This window comes from Magnolia sinica, chromosome 19, assembly GCF_029962835.1.
Source record: "Magnolia sinica isolate HGM2019 chromosome 19, MsV1, whole genome shotgun sequence".
Taxonomy (NCBI): Eukaryota; Viridiplantae; Streptophyta; class Magnoliopsida; order Magnoliales; family Magnoliaceae; genus Magnolia; species Magnolia sinica.
In genome coordinates, this window is record NC_080591.1 from 39,427,694 (window position 1) to 39,443,899 (window position 16,206).

General features: G+C 38.4%; 1 protein-coding gene across 14 annotated transcripts in view; it reads left to right on the forward strand.

Moving 5' to 3' along the window:
• The window catches only part of LOC131234441 (peroxisomal ATPase PEX6), an 81,367-nt gene that overhangs the window by 44,345 nt on the left and 20,816 nt on the right, over positions 1-16,206 (forward strand). For 6 of the 14 annotated variants that reach the window (XM_058231318.1, XM_058231315.1, XM_058231323.1 and 3 more), the window contains 10 exons: positions 200-419; positions 859-1,050; positions 1,513-1,803; positions 2,451-2,522; positions 3,973-4,059; positions 4,235-4,357; positions 4,818-4,928; positions 5,074-5,112; positions 5,823-5,944; positions 6,032-6,176. In XM_058231318.1, coding sequence (XP_058087301.1) covers positions 200-419; positions 859-1,050; positions 1,513-1,803; positions 2,451-2,522; positions 3,973-4,059; positions 4,235-4,357; positions 4,818-4,928; positions 5,074-5,112; positions 5,823-5,944; positions 6,032-6,176 — 1,402 coding nt within the window. Of the gene's footprint in view, positions 1-199; positions 420-858; positions 1,051-1,512; positions 1,804-2,450; positions 2,523-3,972; positions 4,060-4,234; positions 4,358-4,817; positions 4,929-5,073; positions 5,113-5,187; positions 5,287-5,603; positions 5,734-5,822; positions 5,945-6,031; positions 6,177-16,206 lie in introns of those variants that run through there. The other 8 variants (XM_058231317.1, XM_058231321.1, XM_058231319.1 and 5 more) reach the window with 6 other exon arrangements.

Consider the following 16,206-nt stretch of genomic DNA (forward strand, 5'->3'; position numbering starts at 1 on the left):
ACACACACACACACGACCTGTCATGTGCATGCAACATCTAAGCGGTCCAACAGGTTGGCTCCATCATGGTATAAAATTGTTCATAATGTTATATAGCCATTTATATGGCCTGTTTTGGCATTCACAAGCTGCGCTTCTCTTTTTCACTTCATTTTGTTGGTGTTAATTATTGCTACTCTGAAGTACAATATTGGAACAGATACTCACCATCAATAATTCTTCTACGACATTTTGAATTGTTCGCGAATTTATCCTCCAATGAGGGTTCACCAAGTGATCAAGCTGGCATTATGTCTGAAGTTGCATCTGTTATTAGGGAGTTCACTGAGCCAGTTCCTGAATGCAGAGATTATTACTCTGAAGAAAATGCAAATGTTGGTTCTGTAAGATGCAATTATTGCCATTGTCATTATTCAGAGGTTTGTTAATCTCACACAAACTTCTCTATGAACACACACATGCACACGTACATGGAAGCATATGTTCTGATGTGAAACGTATGCCACATGCAAGTCAATAATGTGCAAGTCCTGCTGCACATTAACTGGCCCTAAATTAGACAATTCTACTAGTCCACTCATCATGTTTCCCTACATGTATGCTGAATATAGCCCTATGGCCTATTTCTTCCACACATTTGGGGACTGCCTAGAGAGTGGACAGACCTTGTAACTGGATCAGGTCATCTTGAAGTGTCCCTTCTGAGCGGCTTGGATGTTGCATGGCATTGTCATGTATGCATGCATGTATATGTGGATTGAGAGGCACATGTGGGATCAGCAAACTTGCACTTTTCTGTCGCTTCTCTAGATTTGTTAAGAGTACCAAGAAGGTTATTGTTATTTTCTTCCAATACAGTATTTAGTGGAGGCTGAGAGGATGAGCAGACACCGGATACTGCTGGTTGCAGCTGCTGACAGTTCTGAAGGTTTGCCACCATCCATTAGACGTTGCTTCAGTCATGAAATAAGCATGGGTCCACTAAGCGAAGCTCAAAGGCTTGAAATGTTATCCCAATTACTTAAGCCTGTTTCAAAAGTTCCTACACATGTGAGTGAACCAAATGCATCCTCAAACTTAGTTTATGAGCTTTCTCTTCATAATGGAGGATGATCCTCTTGTCCTAGCAGTTATATAGTTACATACGGTGACGTTTTTCATGGTATCTTTGAAAACCAAATATATCAGGAGACTCAGTATTTTCCATTTATTGTTGAACTATAAAATATCTTTATGTTGTGTTGATGTTTTCATGATAAAAGATTCTTTTCTTTTCCTCTTAATTCTGTTTTTTTATCACTAAAATAAGCCTTCTTTACCACTATTTATTTATATTTCCCCTTCTTGAACTTCGAACTTTTTAGTTATTCTGTTTTCCATGATGTTTTTCTTTAATATGCTAGAAAAGCCCAAAATTTTAGAATCTCCTTGGATATTCCCTTGTTTAGAACTGGCCTTTATTTGTTACATTAAGCAGTCAACATTAACAGGTAATATGATTGTTGCTTGCAGATTGATATTGAGGATGTTCTAAAGGACATCACTGGACAAATGTCTGGGTTTATGCCCAGGGATATACAGGCTTTAGTTGCTGATGCAGCTGCAAATTCAGTACCCAGGCCCAGTAACAAAATTGATAATGCGGAGGCCCGAGATAATAATAGAAACCATGCTGTTGGTTCTAAGCCTATTCAGGACACTAGCTCATGTCAAAATGCAGCTCACAGTCTAGGTAAAGAAGACTTTGCAAAAGCTTTGGAGAGGTTGAAGAAAAGGAATGCTTCTGCATTGGGAACTCCGAAAGTAAGATGGTATAAACTTGGTGAAATGAAATTTCTTTCTTGATATTATTAGTGTCACAAAATAGAGATTTTCTTTTAATAATGTATGACACATTATACCATGCTTGAAATGAGAACATCTACCATAAGTTTTGGTTTTTGGCTTATATGAGTGGGACCCACTGTTCAGTGATCCAATTTCTGATATGTTGGGCCCTACTCTGGATAGCAATGCAGTAATAATCCTCACAGGTAAATCTTAACCCGTCAAATGATGGCCAGCAAAAGATAGTTAACAATAGAATACAGCTATAGCCATATTCAACCAAGAAAAGGCCAGTGATTCAATGGGTTGGATCTTCTACTCTAGGAAATTTTTGGCGCCAGTTACATTCAGGATGGAACCCATAATGCCAGCAGTTTGGACCACTGAACCATGGGCCCCACTTTCCCATACTGAAAACCTGAGCATATTGTAGATATTCTCTTTTCGATCATCATGTAGTCCCTCTCAATATATATGGGTGCATTGGATGCCAACCTTTCATGTTAAGAATTAAGTAAACTTTGAATGGTATGTATGAATGGACAGTCTTAGTTCTCCATGAAGAAAATTTCTCACTGCATGTAGAGTGGATGTTTGAATTTCGAAGTGCTATATGACCATAGGTGCCTAATGTAAAATGGGAAGATGTTGGTGGACTCGAGGATGTGAAGAAATCGATTCTGGATACTGTTCAGGTGAATCTTTCTTTCCTTGTATACGTTTGCGATCATTTCAATTGTCTCTTTGTTTCATTGGTCTATTAAGTATTCACTTTCTGGATATGTGTGGTCTGGAAGTTTGCACCTTATAATTTCAATTCTCTTTAGCATTATTTGTCTGCTATATGATTATTGTAAGAATGAGTTCTTTGGCTTAATGTTTATGAAGATTAAATATGCTAACTTTTTCATAGATATGACATCGACTTCATAGTACTGTTATTCTGCACATTTCATTCTCGAGGCTTCTCTCCTTTTCAGTTAGAGAAATGAGATGGCTAGTTGTGAATTGTGATATGAGGACCTGGAATCCTACTTCGTAATTTCTCACATGTGCTGATGTGGCATGTATGTGCAAGAACCAAGTGGTTCAGTATGTGGCTCTATTGTGTTCGTTCCATTGTCAAAACTCAGGCCAGTCTAGTCATCAGGAAGTCCAGACAGGTTCACAGTCCATATTCAACATGTCTTACTCACCTAATGACTTGACTGGCCTATTTTTAGGTACATACAATGTTTAAATATCGTTATCACATAATGTATCGTACCCTTGGGATACGGATACATATCGGTTATCGCATGGGATATATCGGTTGTATCGCATAATGTATCGTTGTTGTTGGGAAACATAGGAACATTGGGAAATTGGTTGAATTTTTTAAGGAAACTTCAAGGATTGTTGAAAGAGACATCAATACACTTAGAAGTCAAAACATTACAATAGAAGTGCACATAATAGGGGTTTCCGTTATATGGTGTCCTAATACATGCACTGTCCAACTAAACTGATGCAAGTATATTTAAAGTCTATTCATGTAATATATAGACGTAAGAAGACATGTATGGAAACACACGCAATACATTCAAAAGAAAAAGAAGAATTACTAGATCAGGTTACATGTTTGATTTTGTGTTTGGATACAAAGATTGCAACCGATTTGAGAGAATTTTCGATTTTTCCCAATTTTTCGCAACTTGCCCCATCTCCCCCAAATCTGGAAATTGAAGCTCCAAATCTATGATTTTTCATAGAAAACATGAAGAATCATAGATTTGTAACCATTTGACATTGATTTAACGTGATTTACAACCAAAAAAAAAAAAAAGAAAAAAAAAAGAAAAGAGGATACAAAATCGAATATGCTCACTGGATTGAATAGGTGGGATATATTGGGACTACCTATGCATTTTGCATCGAACAGGTGGGATACAAGATATATCGTGGGATGTATCGGCTGATATTGTCGATATTTAAAACATTGGGTACATACATGGTTTGCAAGTGTGGTGAGAATATGATGTGATATCCTACTTTCGAGAGTAGTCTTAGTTGTAATCGTCAATTAGGGCTTGGATTTATTTTTTCATGTATTATTTCCTATATCTTTCCATCATGTCTAACATATTTGATGAATGATGTGTACAGTTGCCTCTCTTGCATAAGGATTTATTTTCATCTGGATTACGTAAGCGGTCAGGTGTTCTTCTCTATGGTCCTCCTGGGACGGGCAAGGTAAGTTCGGAATATACTGTATATGGATAATGGAATTAAGGTGAGCTAGGACATTTCCGGTACTTCTGGATAGCATCTGCTCTCCAATTGAAACTATTTTCCATTACTCGTTTTCATATTATTACATGAGCAAATAATCTTCTTCCTCATATGTATCTTATTACAAAATATTCAGACATTATTGGCAAAGGCTGTTGCAACCGAGTGTTCCTTGAATTTTCTCAGTGTAAAGGGACCAGAATTGATCAATATGTACATTGGCGAATCAGAAAAAAATGTTCGAGACATTTTTCAGAAGGTACATTCTCTTGTTAGAGGAAGTGAACTGATTCAGGAGCCTTGTGTTAGCTACTTGTAAGAATATTATCTTGAACTGAGATCATGGCTATTTGTCTGGTGGGCCTTATCGTTATTTTCCATGGTCTGGAAATCAGGCCTGTACATTCATCAGGCAGGCCACAATTTTATGTTGAATGTGGATCCTCGGTCAAATTTTTAACTATCCACTTTATTTTGTTTTTATTTTACATGCCTGTCCTACCTGATGAATGGACCTACCTAAGTTTGTATAATAGCAGATACATGGTTGTGTCCACTTGATGAATGTCCTTTATCTCTAACATGTGCCTTAGTGGTACATGCGGAAAGGAGTTTCAAAAATCCTACTTCCATGAGTAGCATTGCATCTCCTGATTCAGTGCTTAAATGAAGTGTTTTCTTCTACCAACAATTGCAACACCAACTCTTATCTTCTACAGGCTAGATCAGCACGCCCATGTGTTATTTTCTTCGATGAGCTTGATTCACTTGCTCCTGCTAGGGGAGCCTCAGGAGATTCTGGAGGAGTCATGGACAGAGTGGTTTCTCAGGTGACAATGCTTTTATAATTTGTAGATTGTGTCACAATGCTTGTTCTGATTTTTGCTTTCTTTTTCTTGAACTTGTTTATTTTCTTTGACAGTATAATCCCCTGTTAAATTTTCTTTGACTGTGGTTTTCCTCCCTTGTTTCTAGATGCTTGCAGAGATAGATGGCCTAAATGAATCCACACAGGTTTGCTTGTTTTCTTTTTTCTTATTTAAAACTTTCTTTTTGAAGAATGATCATATCAATCGTTTGTCTCATCAGAACTTTGCTACTCCCCCACACACTTGTACCTGTGACCACGTCCAACCCCGCATGTGCATAGGAAATGCATGCTTTTGCAAACTGGGCCTCACCATTAAGGTAACTTGGCCAGAAATCAGGCTGGTCCACTCATCATGTGGGCCATTCATGTATGAAAACCATGGTATTAAAAAAAGGTTACGTTATGGCCGTAATGGTGATCATGTAACAGTAATGGCGGTGAACGTTATGCGATATGGGGCTCTGTTACTGCCAATTTGAAAAAAAAAAGGCCTGTAAGAGGTCGATTCCTTGAAAAAAAATTAACCGTTCTAGGGCTGTAACAGCTATTACGGCCCGTATCGTAAAACCATAATGCTGGCTTACTGTTATTGAATATTTTGATGAAAACAGTGTATAATAATTTTTTTTTGTAGCATCTCCATATTCAGTGTACATGTATGGCCCACCCAAGCATAAATTTTTTGCCCAGTTCAACTCCGTGGTGGCTTCCAGATGATGCATTCAGATACCCCGCATGTATGCCAACTTGTGCTGCATTAGAAGGTGCATGTGGGTTTGGAAAAGCACTGTTTTATCATTGTTCTCATTTTACTTCCTATCCACCCATTACCCTTTCTTTCTGCATTCTTCAGGATTTGTTTATTATAGGAGCAAGCAATAGACCAGATCTTATTGACCCAGCACTCCTGCGCCCTGGCCGGTTTGATAAGTTACTGTACGTTGGAGTAAACTCTGATGCTACTTACAGAGAGCGGTCAGTTCTTATCCAGATTTGTACATTGTTCTGTTCATCATGATTTTATATCTTGCACTTTCTGTTTGATCAATCCTCTCATTCCAGGGTCCTTGCTGCGCTTACACGCAAATTTAAATTGCACGATAATGTTTCTCTTTTCTCCATTGCGAAGAGGTGCCCTCCAAACTTTACTGGTGCGGACATGTATGCATTATGTGCAGATGCATGGTTTCATTCTGCAAAGCGCAAGGTAATTTTTGCTACATTTTTGTTGATGTTATAATTAACCCAATAGATCTTTCGTGTTCTTTTTTTTTTTTTTTCCATTTTTTGGTAGGCTTGTCAAGGAAACCAATTTACCTGAAGAGATAAATGTTGAACCTATCACATGTTGAGTCTATCACATGGAGAGATTGAAGAGGCAATTCATAGAACATGTGCTCTTGAAATTCAGGGCCCACTCATAAGGGGGACCACTCCTGTGTTGAAAATCAGACTGTCATTGTTTTTCTAACCATCGATTATCCTCTAGCACGTATGGCCTGTCTAATGAGTGGATTTTCTTGATTTTTGGGTATGTGCACATTCACTGTTACTGCCCCCCTGATGAGGAGACCTGGATCCTGCTAATGTCTGCCATGAATTGCCTTTTCAATGTCGTCCTGCATATCACCATAGCACTACTCATTACAAAAACCTAGTTTATTGGCAATTGTTGTTATTTGTAATTTTAATTGCATAAAGGAATTAATTTGTTTCTAGTGCCTGACTTGTTTGATTGTTTAAGAAATGCAGAATTGTGCAAATAAAATGCTGGCACCTATTGATTGAATAGTTAGTCATGCAGGATATGACCATTGGATTGTCAAGATCAGTTGACAATCTCAATCTTAATTCACGGAAAACAACCTGATTCACAGATTTTATATCTTACATGTATCACAACATTAAACCATCTAGTTTTGGTTAGCATGACATATCAGATACTAAGCATTTCACACAGAATTAGCATATCATCACACCATACTAGTGTTGAGCATAAAACCCTACTAGGTTTTGAGAAATTACCTCCAAAGTTTAGATACTCTCTTAAAAATATCACCTCCTCTTCTAAATTCATATCATTTATATTAATAGATTAGAATAGAGAAGCCTTGAAACCCTGAACTCCACGCCAAACCTGGTTGAATCAAGGTATCCTGTTGCAGCAACGGTGGCGTAACGGTGCCCACCTTTGCTGATACGGCGTAACGGCCGATACGTCCCCTGTATTGGTCAGATTTTTTTTAATCTATTAATATAAATGAATGCGTAACGGCCGATACGTCCCCTGCATCAGTCAGATTTTTTTTTTTTTGGTAAAAAAATCCATTAAATCCAGAAAAATCTAAATATTCCAAATATGCATTCATTTATAATTTTGAACATGTTTAGGGTAGTGTAACAATCCACTCTTTGGTGAGAAAGCTGTATCGGGCTGTCTGGTGAATTTATGAACTTGACAACCTGGAATTGACTGCAAAACTTGTATATTCAGGTTTCTGACTATCTAATAGCAATGATAGATATATTAAAATGAATTTTATATCAAAATATCTCAAATCTATAGGTGTTTGCTATTATTTACCAAAAATAGTATACATTACATACTTAAAGAATGAAGACATGCATGTTGCATAAATTACAATGTACATTCCATTTGAAGTCTTCAACATACCAGACACTTTTGTGTCCTATCCTATGATTCATGTCTTGTCATCCTTAAGAAAAAAAATAGTATTGTTTGATTAACTCCCTTGCAAGTTGATTAATGATAACATTAACTTGATTTTTTGTCAGGGGAGTTATTTTAAGCACAAGTTTGGTAGTGTGAAGTGTGTGCTTGCTTGGTCAATGTGTGGGCACTTACCTTAAATGTAACACACACACACACACACACACACACACACACACCAACAAAATAAAAATCTGCTTTGTTGTAGTTGCGCGACCTCTACGTCCTCGTCATCACCAGGCTACGACTGTGGAATGCGTACTTCATATCCATAATATCCAGTACTGGAGGGAAAAACCAGATTAACGAAACTAGTGGACGATTGATCTTGACCAAACAACAACTCTGATCTCGAGTAAGGATATCCATTAGTGCCAGTTAAATAGCTGTACTGCTGCTGGTCGTACTCTGACCACTGAGAATCTGAGATTGAGAATGTGTTTGTGACGAATAACTTTGATTTGGATCTGGATATCTGTATCCATATGGAACATGTTGATCAGAGGGACTACTCCAACATGAATGTGACGGAATAGACCCTGAATAATCCCATTGGCTAGAAGAGTAGCCATAAAGCCTGTGCTAATGTTTCGGACTTGTCGGTGCTTTACTGGTACTATAACCTCCTCCCTGCTGGCTGGCTGTATCGTGACTTAGTAGACTCACAAGTCCAACCTTGCACACCCTGTTGATGTTCATTAACTCCGTGATCTGTATATGGTTGTATGATGTGATGAGCAACACCAGAAGTGGGACCAACATCAGGTGCGTCATCATCACTACCATGATCTTCCGTCTCAGTCTCGCTACTGCTACTGCTCTTACTCTTCTGTCAAGTTGGGTTATGGATGAAATTTGCCCCTTTCTAGGTCCAACACAACTGCACGACTCTCTTGCTGTGCCTCAAGTACCACTGGGTCATCCACTTCCAATTCTTCATTGTCCTCTTCTACCTGTTTCTCCATTTCCTCTAATCAAGGCAAAAGCGGGTTGTCCTCATTATAAATATTGTCTAAGTTTATTGTACAGTAGTCCGTGTCACCGTCAGTCACTGTAATGCTCATATGATATCGCCGTGTTCTTAGCCTCATGTTGTAATGCATGAAAACAAGTCGATCCAATATCCTATTCTGTAATTTATTTCTATTCTTTGAATGGATAAGTGCAAAACAACTCCAGTTTCTCTCACAACTAGAGGAAAAAGTTGCTTGGCTCATAACTTACAATGCAATTTTTTTGGGAGTCTTCGCACTCTCTCCAAAATTCATCCACCATTCAGTCGGTTGTAACCTAAATACTGCATGTTGTGCAAGAGCATCTACAAAGTTGCCTTAGCGATTTCCAAATATATCTAATTCATTCAACGCCTTTGTTTGTACATATAAGTAGGGATCTAATCTCTTTATCACACTCTTTAGCCCAACACGAACCTCGTTATCCATAACAAATGTTTGGGCATATCTGTACATAGGATTTAGATAGTAACTTGCTGCATGGAGATTGCGATGGAGCTGTTTTGTCCATCTCTTGTCGATCTTCTTCCAGTATGACATGCAATGTTAAACGACGAATTGTCATCTTTGCCTTATCCATGACATCGTAAAGGAAGCCCATGGAAGGTGGTTCGTTCGTTTTAATAGGACAAGCTACCCTCGTTAGTGGCTCTATCACCATAAGGATCTTTACGACCTTCTTTCAATAGTTGTTGTCTCTTATGGTTTGGATAACCTGAACTGGTATCCACATGATGTCTTCTTTTCATGTTTTATGTTGAGCCAATCCTGAGAAGCAAACATCTCACTCAACTCTTCCCTATGCTGGTACAAACTCTCTAGGGCTATAAAGTTAGTTGCAAATCTAGTCGCTGCAGGCCTTAGCAACTCTCTCCATTTTGTAAACTTCTTCATTATTGTGACTACTTGATTATGGTTGTAAACGAATGTCATCACTTCTCTAGCCCTTTCGACCATCTCAGTAACACTCTTATTCTTTTCTATATCTTACAATATAAGATCAATACAATGTGCAACACATGGTGACCAGAATATATGTTGTTTCTTCAGCATCAACTTCTTTCCTGCAACCTTATATATTGCTTTGTTATCGGTCGCAATCAGCACTACATTCTCCTCTCTAATCTCATCCACTATTTTATCCAATAGGGAGAATATAATCAACATTTTTTGTTTCATCTAACGTATCAATTGATTTATGAACCATTGTTCCTAAGTGGAAATACACCAAGGAGTTGATCGTGCTGCGGTTGGTAGGGCCAGCTAACCATTACACATGATCGTGCATCCTCTGGCTTGCCGTACGAGTCTAAAGGTATAAATAACTTAGCTGTTTGCCTACCCAGCTTCTCAACGGAAGTTTTACTCCGCATTTGTTTGATCTTATTTTGTTTAGTTGACTCTATCTTTAATATAAATTGATCAACGGAAGGTCTCTTAGGTTCATCCACATCCACATCTACGGGGGCATCACGTGAAGATGCCTCTTGTTGGCTGCCAAACATATGCCCACTTGCAGTCATACTCCCTGCTGCGCTCCCACTCCTCTCTTGTTCACGTATAGACCCTCTCCCGCCAAACATGCATTGTTGTTCTTCATCTTCACAAACACTGCGTAGGCTCTCTCTAAGCCATAGTCACCTCCCGATTCAACTCTTCATGAGATTCCACATTCTCCTCATCACGAACGCCCATATATTCAGGACCAAACACCTCCTGTTGAGCCACATCTAGAATCTCATCTTTCTTCTTCTACACTGCAGCTCGTTTACCCTCTGACTCATCCAAGTAGGCCCTTTCGGTGTGCCCAATGCTCCCATTGTTGCCGAAAAATCAATAATATCGCCGATAATTTCGGTGTCGCCAAACCAGCGACATCGAAACCCCCCTTATTCGTATCTCTTACCGAAATCGGCGATTTCTTGCCGAAATTATCAGCGAATACGATAAATGGTGATATCAGCGAGATATCGCAACTACCCCTATTTAGACACTATTGCAAACTACCCCATTTTCCTTTAAAAATCGCTATCTTATCACTTACATGGTGTGCTAAAACGGTTATGTATCGGCTGTAACGGCCGATACGTAATGGTAACGGTGGGATCCGTTACGCGTTTCGCGGTCATATCGGCCATTACCCGATTTTGTACCCGTATCGGCCGATACAGGCCCGTAATGGTAACTTTTTTTTTTTTTTTCATTTTAAGCTCTGTTTTTGCTGTTTTTTTGAAACCTCTTGCTTTCAAACTGTTTCTCATTCCTTTTACTACTAATTTCGACCAACCTTGGGTAGGTATTTGAGATAAAAACACATTATATTACAGATTTTTTTGAATCAAAGCTCGGTGGGCCATTTTTCAGAAATTCGTCAAAAATAGGTCTTTATACTTTTTTTAATATGTTTTGCTGTTTTAATCATGTCATATGATGTGTTAATCATAGTAGAACATGTTAATGTGCATTTTACAGATTTGGGGTGCCATTTAATAATTTCTTTTATATTTTTTCCTATTTACGCATGAATTTTGGCCCCTTTTTTTAAAATTCGAAAAGTCAATTTTTAATGGTTGTTTTGCTGTTTTAATCATGCCATTTGATGTGTTAATCATAGAAGTACATGTTAATGTGCATTTTACAGATTTGGGGTGCCATTTTATATTTTTTTCTATTTGCGCATTTATTTTGGCCCTTTTTTTTGAAAATTTGAAAAATCATTTTTTAATGATTCTTTTGCTGTTTTAATGATGCCATATGATGTGTTAATCATAATAGAACATGTTAATGTGCATTTTACAGATTTGGGGTACCATTTTATATATATTTTATATTTTTTTCTATTTACGCATTTATTTTGGCCCTTTTTTTGAAAATTCGAAAAATCATTTTTTAATGATTCGTTTGCTGTTTTAATGATGCCATTTGATGTGTTAATCATAGTAGAACATGTTATGTGCATTTTACAAATTTGGGGTGCCATTTTTTTATTTTTTTAAATATTTTTTTTCTATTTACGCATTTATTTTGGCCCTTTTTTTGAAAATTCGAAAAATCATTTTTTAATGATTCTTTTGCTGTTTTACTGATGCCATATGATGTGGTAATCATAGAAGAACATGTTAATGTGCATTTTACATATTTGGGGCGCTATTTTATATTTTTTTAATATTTTTTTTCTATTTACGCATTTATTTCGGCTCTTTTTTTGAAAATTCGAAAAATCATTTTTTAATGATTCTTTTGCTATTTTAATGATGCCATATGATGTGTTAATCATAGTAGAACATGTTAATGTGCATTTTACATATTTGGGGTGCCATTTTATATTTTTTTATATATATATTTTTCTATTTACGCATGAATTTTGGCCCTCAAAAATAATTGCAAACACCTAAATGTAAGATATTTTCATATTACATTCATTCTAATATATCTATCATTGATAGTAGATAGTTAGAAAATTAAATATATGAATTTTGTAGTCAAATTCAGGTTATCTGGTTCATAAATTCATTAGACAGTCCGATACAACTTCTCACCAACGAGTGGACCGTTACACCACCATAAACATGTTTCAATTTATAAATGAATGCATATTTGGAATGCTTAGAATATTCCGGATTTAATCCATATTTTTTCATATTTTTTTGGCAAAAAAGAAATTTTGGCCGTTACGGGCCGTTACGCCCCCATATCCATATTGGTTTTGGAGGTCACCGTTACACCAACCGATACCGATACGGGACACCTTGATCACTTAATAACACCCAAAGTTCAAAAATCTCAAAACAACCCGTGTCGGTTTTGCGTAAATAAATTGAAAATTGAAAAAAAAAAACCAGAAAAATCGAAAAGACCTATTGTAGTTTCTTCAGATCTAGGTGACGACGCGTGGTTCTTCCTCTTCTGCAGCAAGTTTCCAACAACTCTCTCTCTCTCTCTCTCTCTCTCTCTCATTTTTAAGGCTCTATAAATAAGCCTGCAAAAAGCTAGACCGAAAGCCTGAAAAAGGCTGTAACTAAAGAGTTTCTTTGTCATTTTTAAAGCAAGGTCTTTGTATTTTCACGGCACAATAAATGAGAGAGCCTTGCGTATGATGCTTAGGCAATGTTATGATGCTCGAGTAGTGTATGAGTTTTATGATACTCGGGCAATGTTTGGTGCTTGATACATGGCAGTGTATGATGCATGATACACCAACATTCAGGAGTTGTACACGTGGCACACATATTAAGTTATAATATATTAATTAAGTTGTAGAACTAACTCACTAAGCCATGATTCCAAAATTAGATTGTTTGAACAATCCAAACCTCTAATTCACTCTTGTCAAAAATGAAAATAAAATAAAATCAATTTAAATAGCCTTTGATTCACTTGAGTATTATATCCTGCTCACTTTTGGTCTCAAGTCCTAAAATGAGCTCAAAAAACGGATGAACGGGGTAGATTTCTCACGAACATCATAGTGGACCCATCCTAGGTTTCCAGCGTAGGAACTTCCTGCTAAAGGCTTTCACAAGAAATCCACGTCTAGAGGGACGCAGTTTGGCTAGTGACGCTGCCACCGGCCAAGTGGCTAGTGGTCGGTGCTGTGGACCCCACCATGATGTATGTGTTTTATCCACGCCGTCCATCCACTTGGAAAGTTAATTTTAGGTCTTGATCCCAAAAACGAGGTAGATCTAAATTTCAGGTGGACCACACCATGGGAAAACAATAGTGATTGAATGTCCACCATTAAAAACCTCCTAGGGCCCACTGTAATGGTTATTTGACATCTAACCTGTGGATTAGGTCATATAGACTTGGATGAAGGGAAAATATATTTATCAGCTTGATCCAAAACTTTGGTGGCCCCTAAGAAGTTTTTAATAGTGGGCGTTCAATCAACACTGTGCGGCCCACTTGAGATTTGGTTCAACCTCATTTTTGGGCTCATACCATAAAATGATATGGAAGAATGGGTGGACGGCATGGATGAAACACATACATCATGGTGGGGTGACGCAGGACAGCCCTAATTATGATGCATGCTCATGGAGATAATTAAACAGCGAAAATAAAAGGAATAAATGATCTAAAATTCTAACAGTAATCATCATAACTGAGAAAATCATAAAGGAAACATGCAATGGAGCGGGCCATCACTACAACCATGGAGTATGGAATTCAATTACTACTTAGGTTGGATCCGGCGAGGGATGAGACCTCCCGATCTTGCATGGTCACACCCAATCGATCAATGAAGATCACTAGTCCGAAGAACCAAGAAGTTTCTCGGATTAGGGATTTGAGAATTTGGGGATTTAGGGTTTAAATCGGTTTTCAAGATTTTGATCGAAGAAGAATTAGCCAAAACTGAAAAATAGAAGGAAGAAAGTTATTACCTTGAGGAAGTTAGAGGGGCATAAGAAGAAATTAGAAGAAGAAGATCAAGGGGAGAGAAGAAGCACCATTAGAGAGAAGAGAGGAAGGAGGCAACCAAAGGGTTTGCTTTTCATTAATCAATAGTTGAAATTCGTGTTTATGGCTTTACCCCACTTAAATAAGCAAATAAAGACATAAAATTACTAAAATACCCCTAGGATAAGCAAATAAAGATATAAGATTACTAAAAGACCCCTAACTAAGTCAAAAAACGTGCAAATAACATAAGTATGGGAAAGTTTGGGCGCTCGGTCTTCTTTCTCCAATCTTCCTTCACATGTGTCTTCCCTAAGTGGGGTCTTCTATATGTCCAATCACATGTGAAAGGTCTTCAGCTCCTCAATATTCGCCTATCCACAAGGACGGCACTTGTGGTTGACGCTTTCTTCGTTGGTACACCTTGAATGCACCTGTGTCCGCATCAATTCCCCTCGGGTGAGAAAAACTCGACCCCGACGAGTTGAAACTTTTGTAGCGCTCAAGTAGATCTGGATCAATGCCCTGCAATGCGTCGCCCGACAGCCACGTAGATTCAGACGATGGTTTGTTTTTCCACCTGACAAGATACCTTTGGAAACCCCATCTCTCGTGGATACTATCTCGTCATCCAAGATTTTCTCAATTGCTTCTTTATGGGTAATGGGTGGAGGAGGGGGTGGTAGGGGTTGGGTAGCAAACTCAGAAAAAGGCCATGAAAGGGACGATGTATCAACAATGGGAGTATGGGCATGGACTAGATCTTCCACATTAAAAGTTGGATTAATTCTCATTTCAGATGGAAGGTCAACCCGATACGCGTTGGACCCAACCTTTTGTAATATCTTGAATGGTCCAGCACTACGCGCTTGTAATTTCTTTGCTGATCCTTGAGAGAATCGCTCTGGCCTTATTCGCACCATTACATAGTCTCCTTCTTGAAATTCTTGCACTCTACGATGAGAATCAGCTGAAACTTTATAATCATCATTGCTCTTATTTAACCGCTGTCCAATATGTGTATGCAAATCATGAATATGGCGTGCGAATGCATCGGCTGACTCAGAAGACCTTTGGGTAACAGACATAGGTAAGAGATCTATGGGCATTTTAGGTTTATAACCACTTACAATTTCAAAAGGACTCAACCCTGTAGATCTATTAACTGACCCATTATAAGCAAGTTCAGCAGTTGGTAAAATTAGGTCCCAAGTCTTAACATGTTCACCCACTAGACAACGTAGAAGATTTCCAAGGCTACGGTTTACCACTTCAGTTTGACCATCTGTTTGTGGGTGGTAAGCAGTAGAAAATTGCAAACGAGTTCCCATAATGTGCCACAGTGTCTTCCAAAAATAGCTAGTAAATCGAACATCACGATCAGACACTATGGTTTTAGGTAACCCATGGAGACGCACCACACCATCAAAAAAGATACGAGCAACATGAGACGCATCTGACGTCTTCGAACATGGGAGGAAATGCGCCATTTTAGAAAAACGGTCCACAACGACAAAAACGGAATTGTGCTTTTTTATAGTCTTAGGAAGCCCGAGCACGAAGTCCATACTAATGTCCTGCCACGGAGCATGTGGCACTGGCAATGGCGTGTACAGCCTAGTATTTTGCTTTCTTTGCTTTGCCAGCTGACATGTTCGACACTGCCCTAAAACTTTGGCTACGTCTCGCTTGAGGCTTGGCCAATAGAAACGATCTTCCACGAGGGCAATGGTCTTATCACGACCAAAATGGCCAGCTATCCCTCCTGAATGAAGCTCCTAGATGAGGAATTCACGAAGGGACATACAGGGAATACAAAGTCTGTCTCCCTTGAAAAGAAAGCCATCTTTAAGAACATATTCACCCATAATATGCTGGTCACTAGAGAGCGATGCGTAAGTACCCCCAAAATCAGGACATATGGGGTATTCATCTTTCAGTTGCTCAAATCCGACTACCTCTACACTCAAGGAGTTGAGCAACGCCACTCTCCTACTAAGGGCATCCGCTGGTTTGTTTTCAACCCCGGCCTTGTGTTTCAAAACAAACGAATATTCCTGAAGAAACGCTACCCACTTGGCATGCCT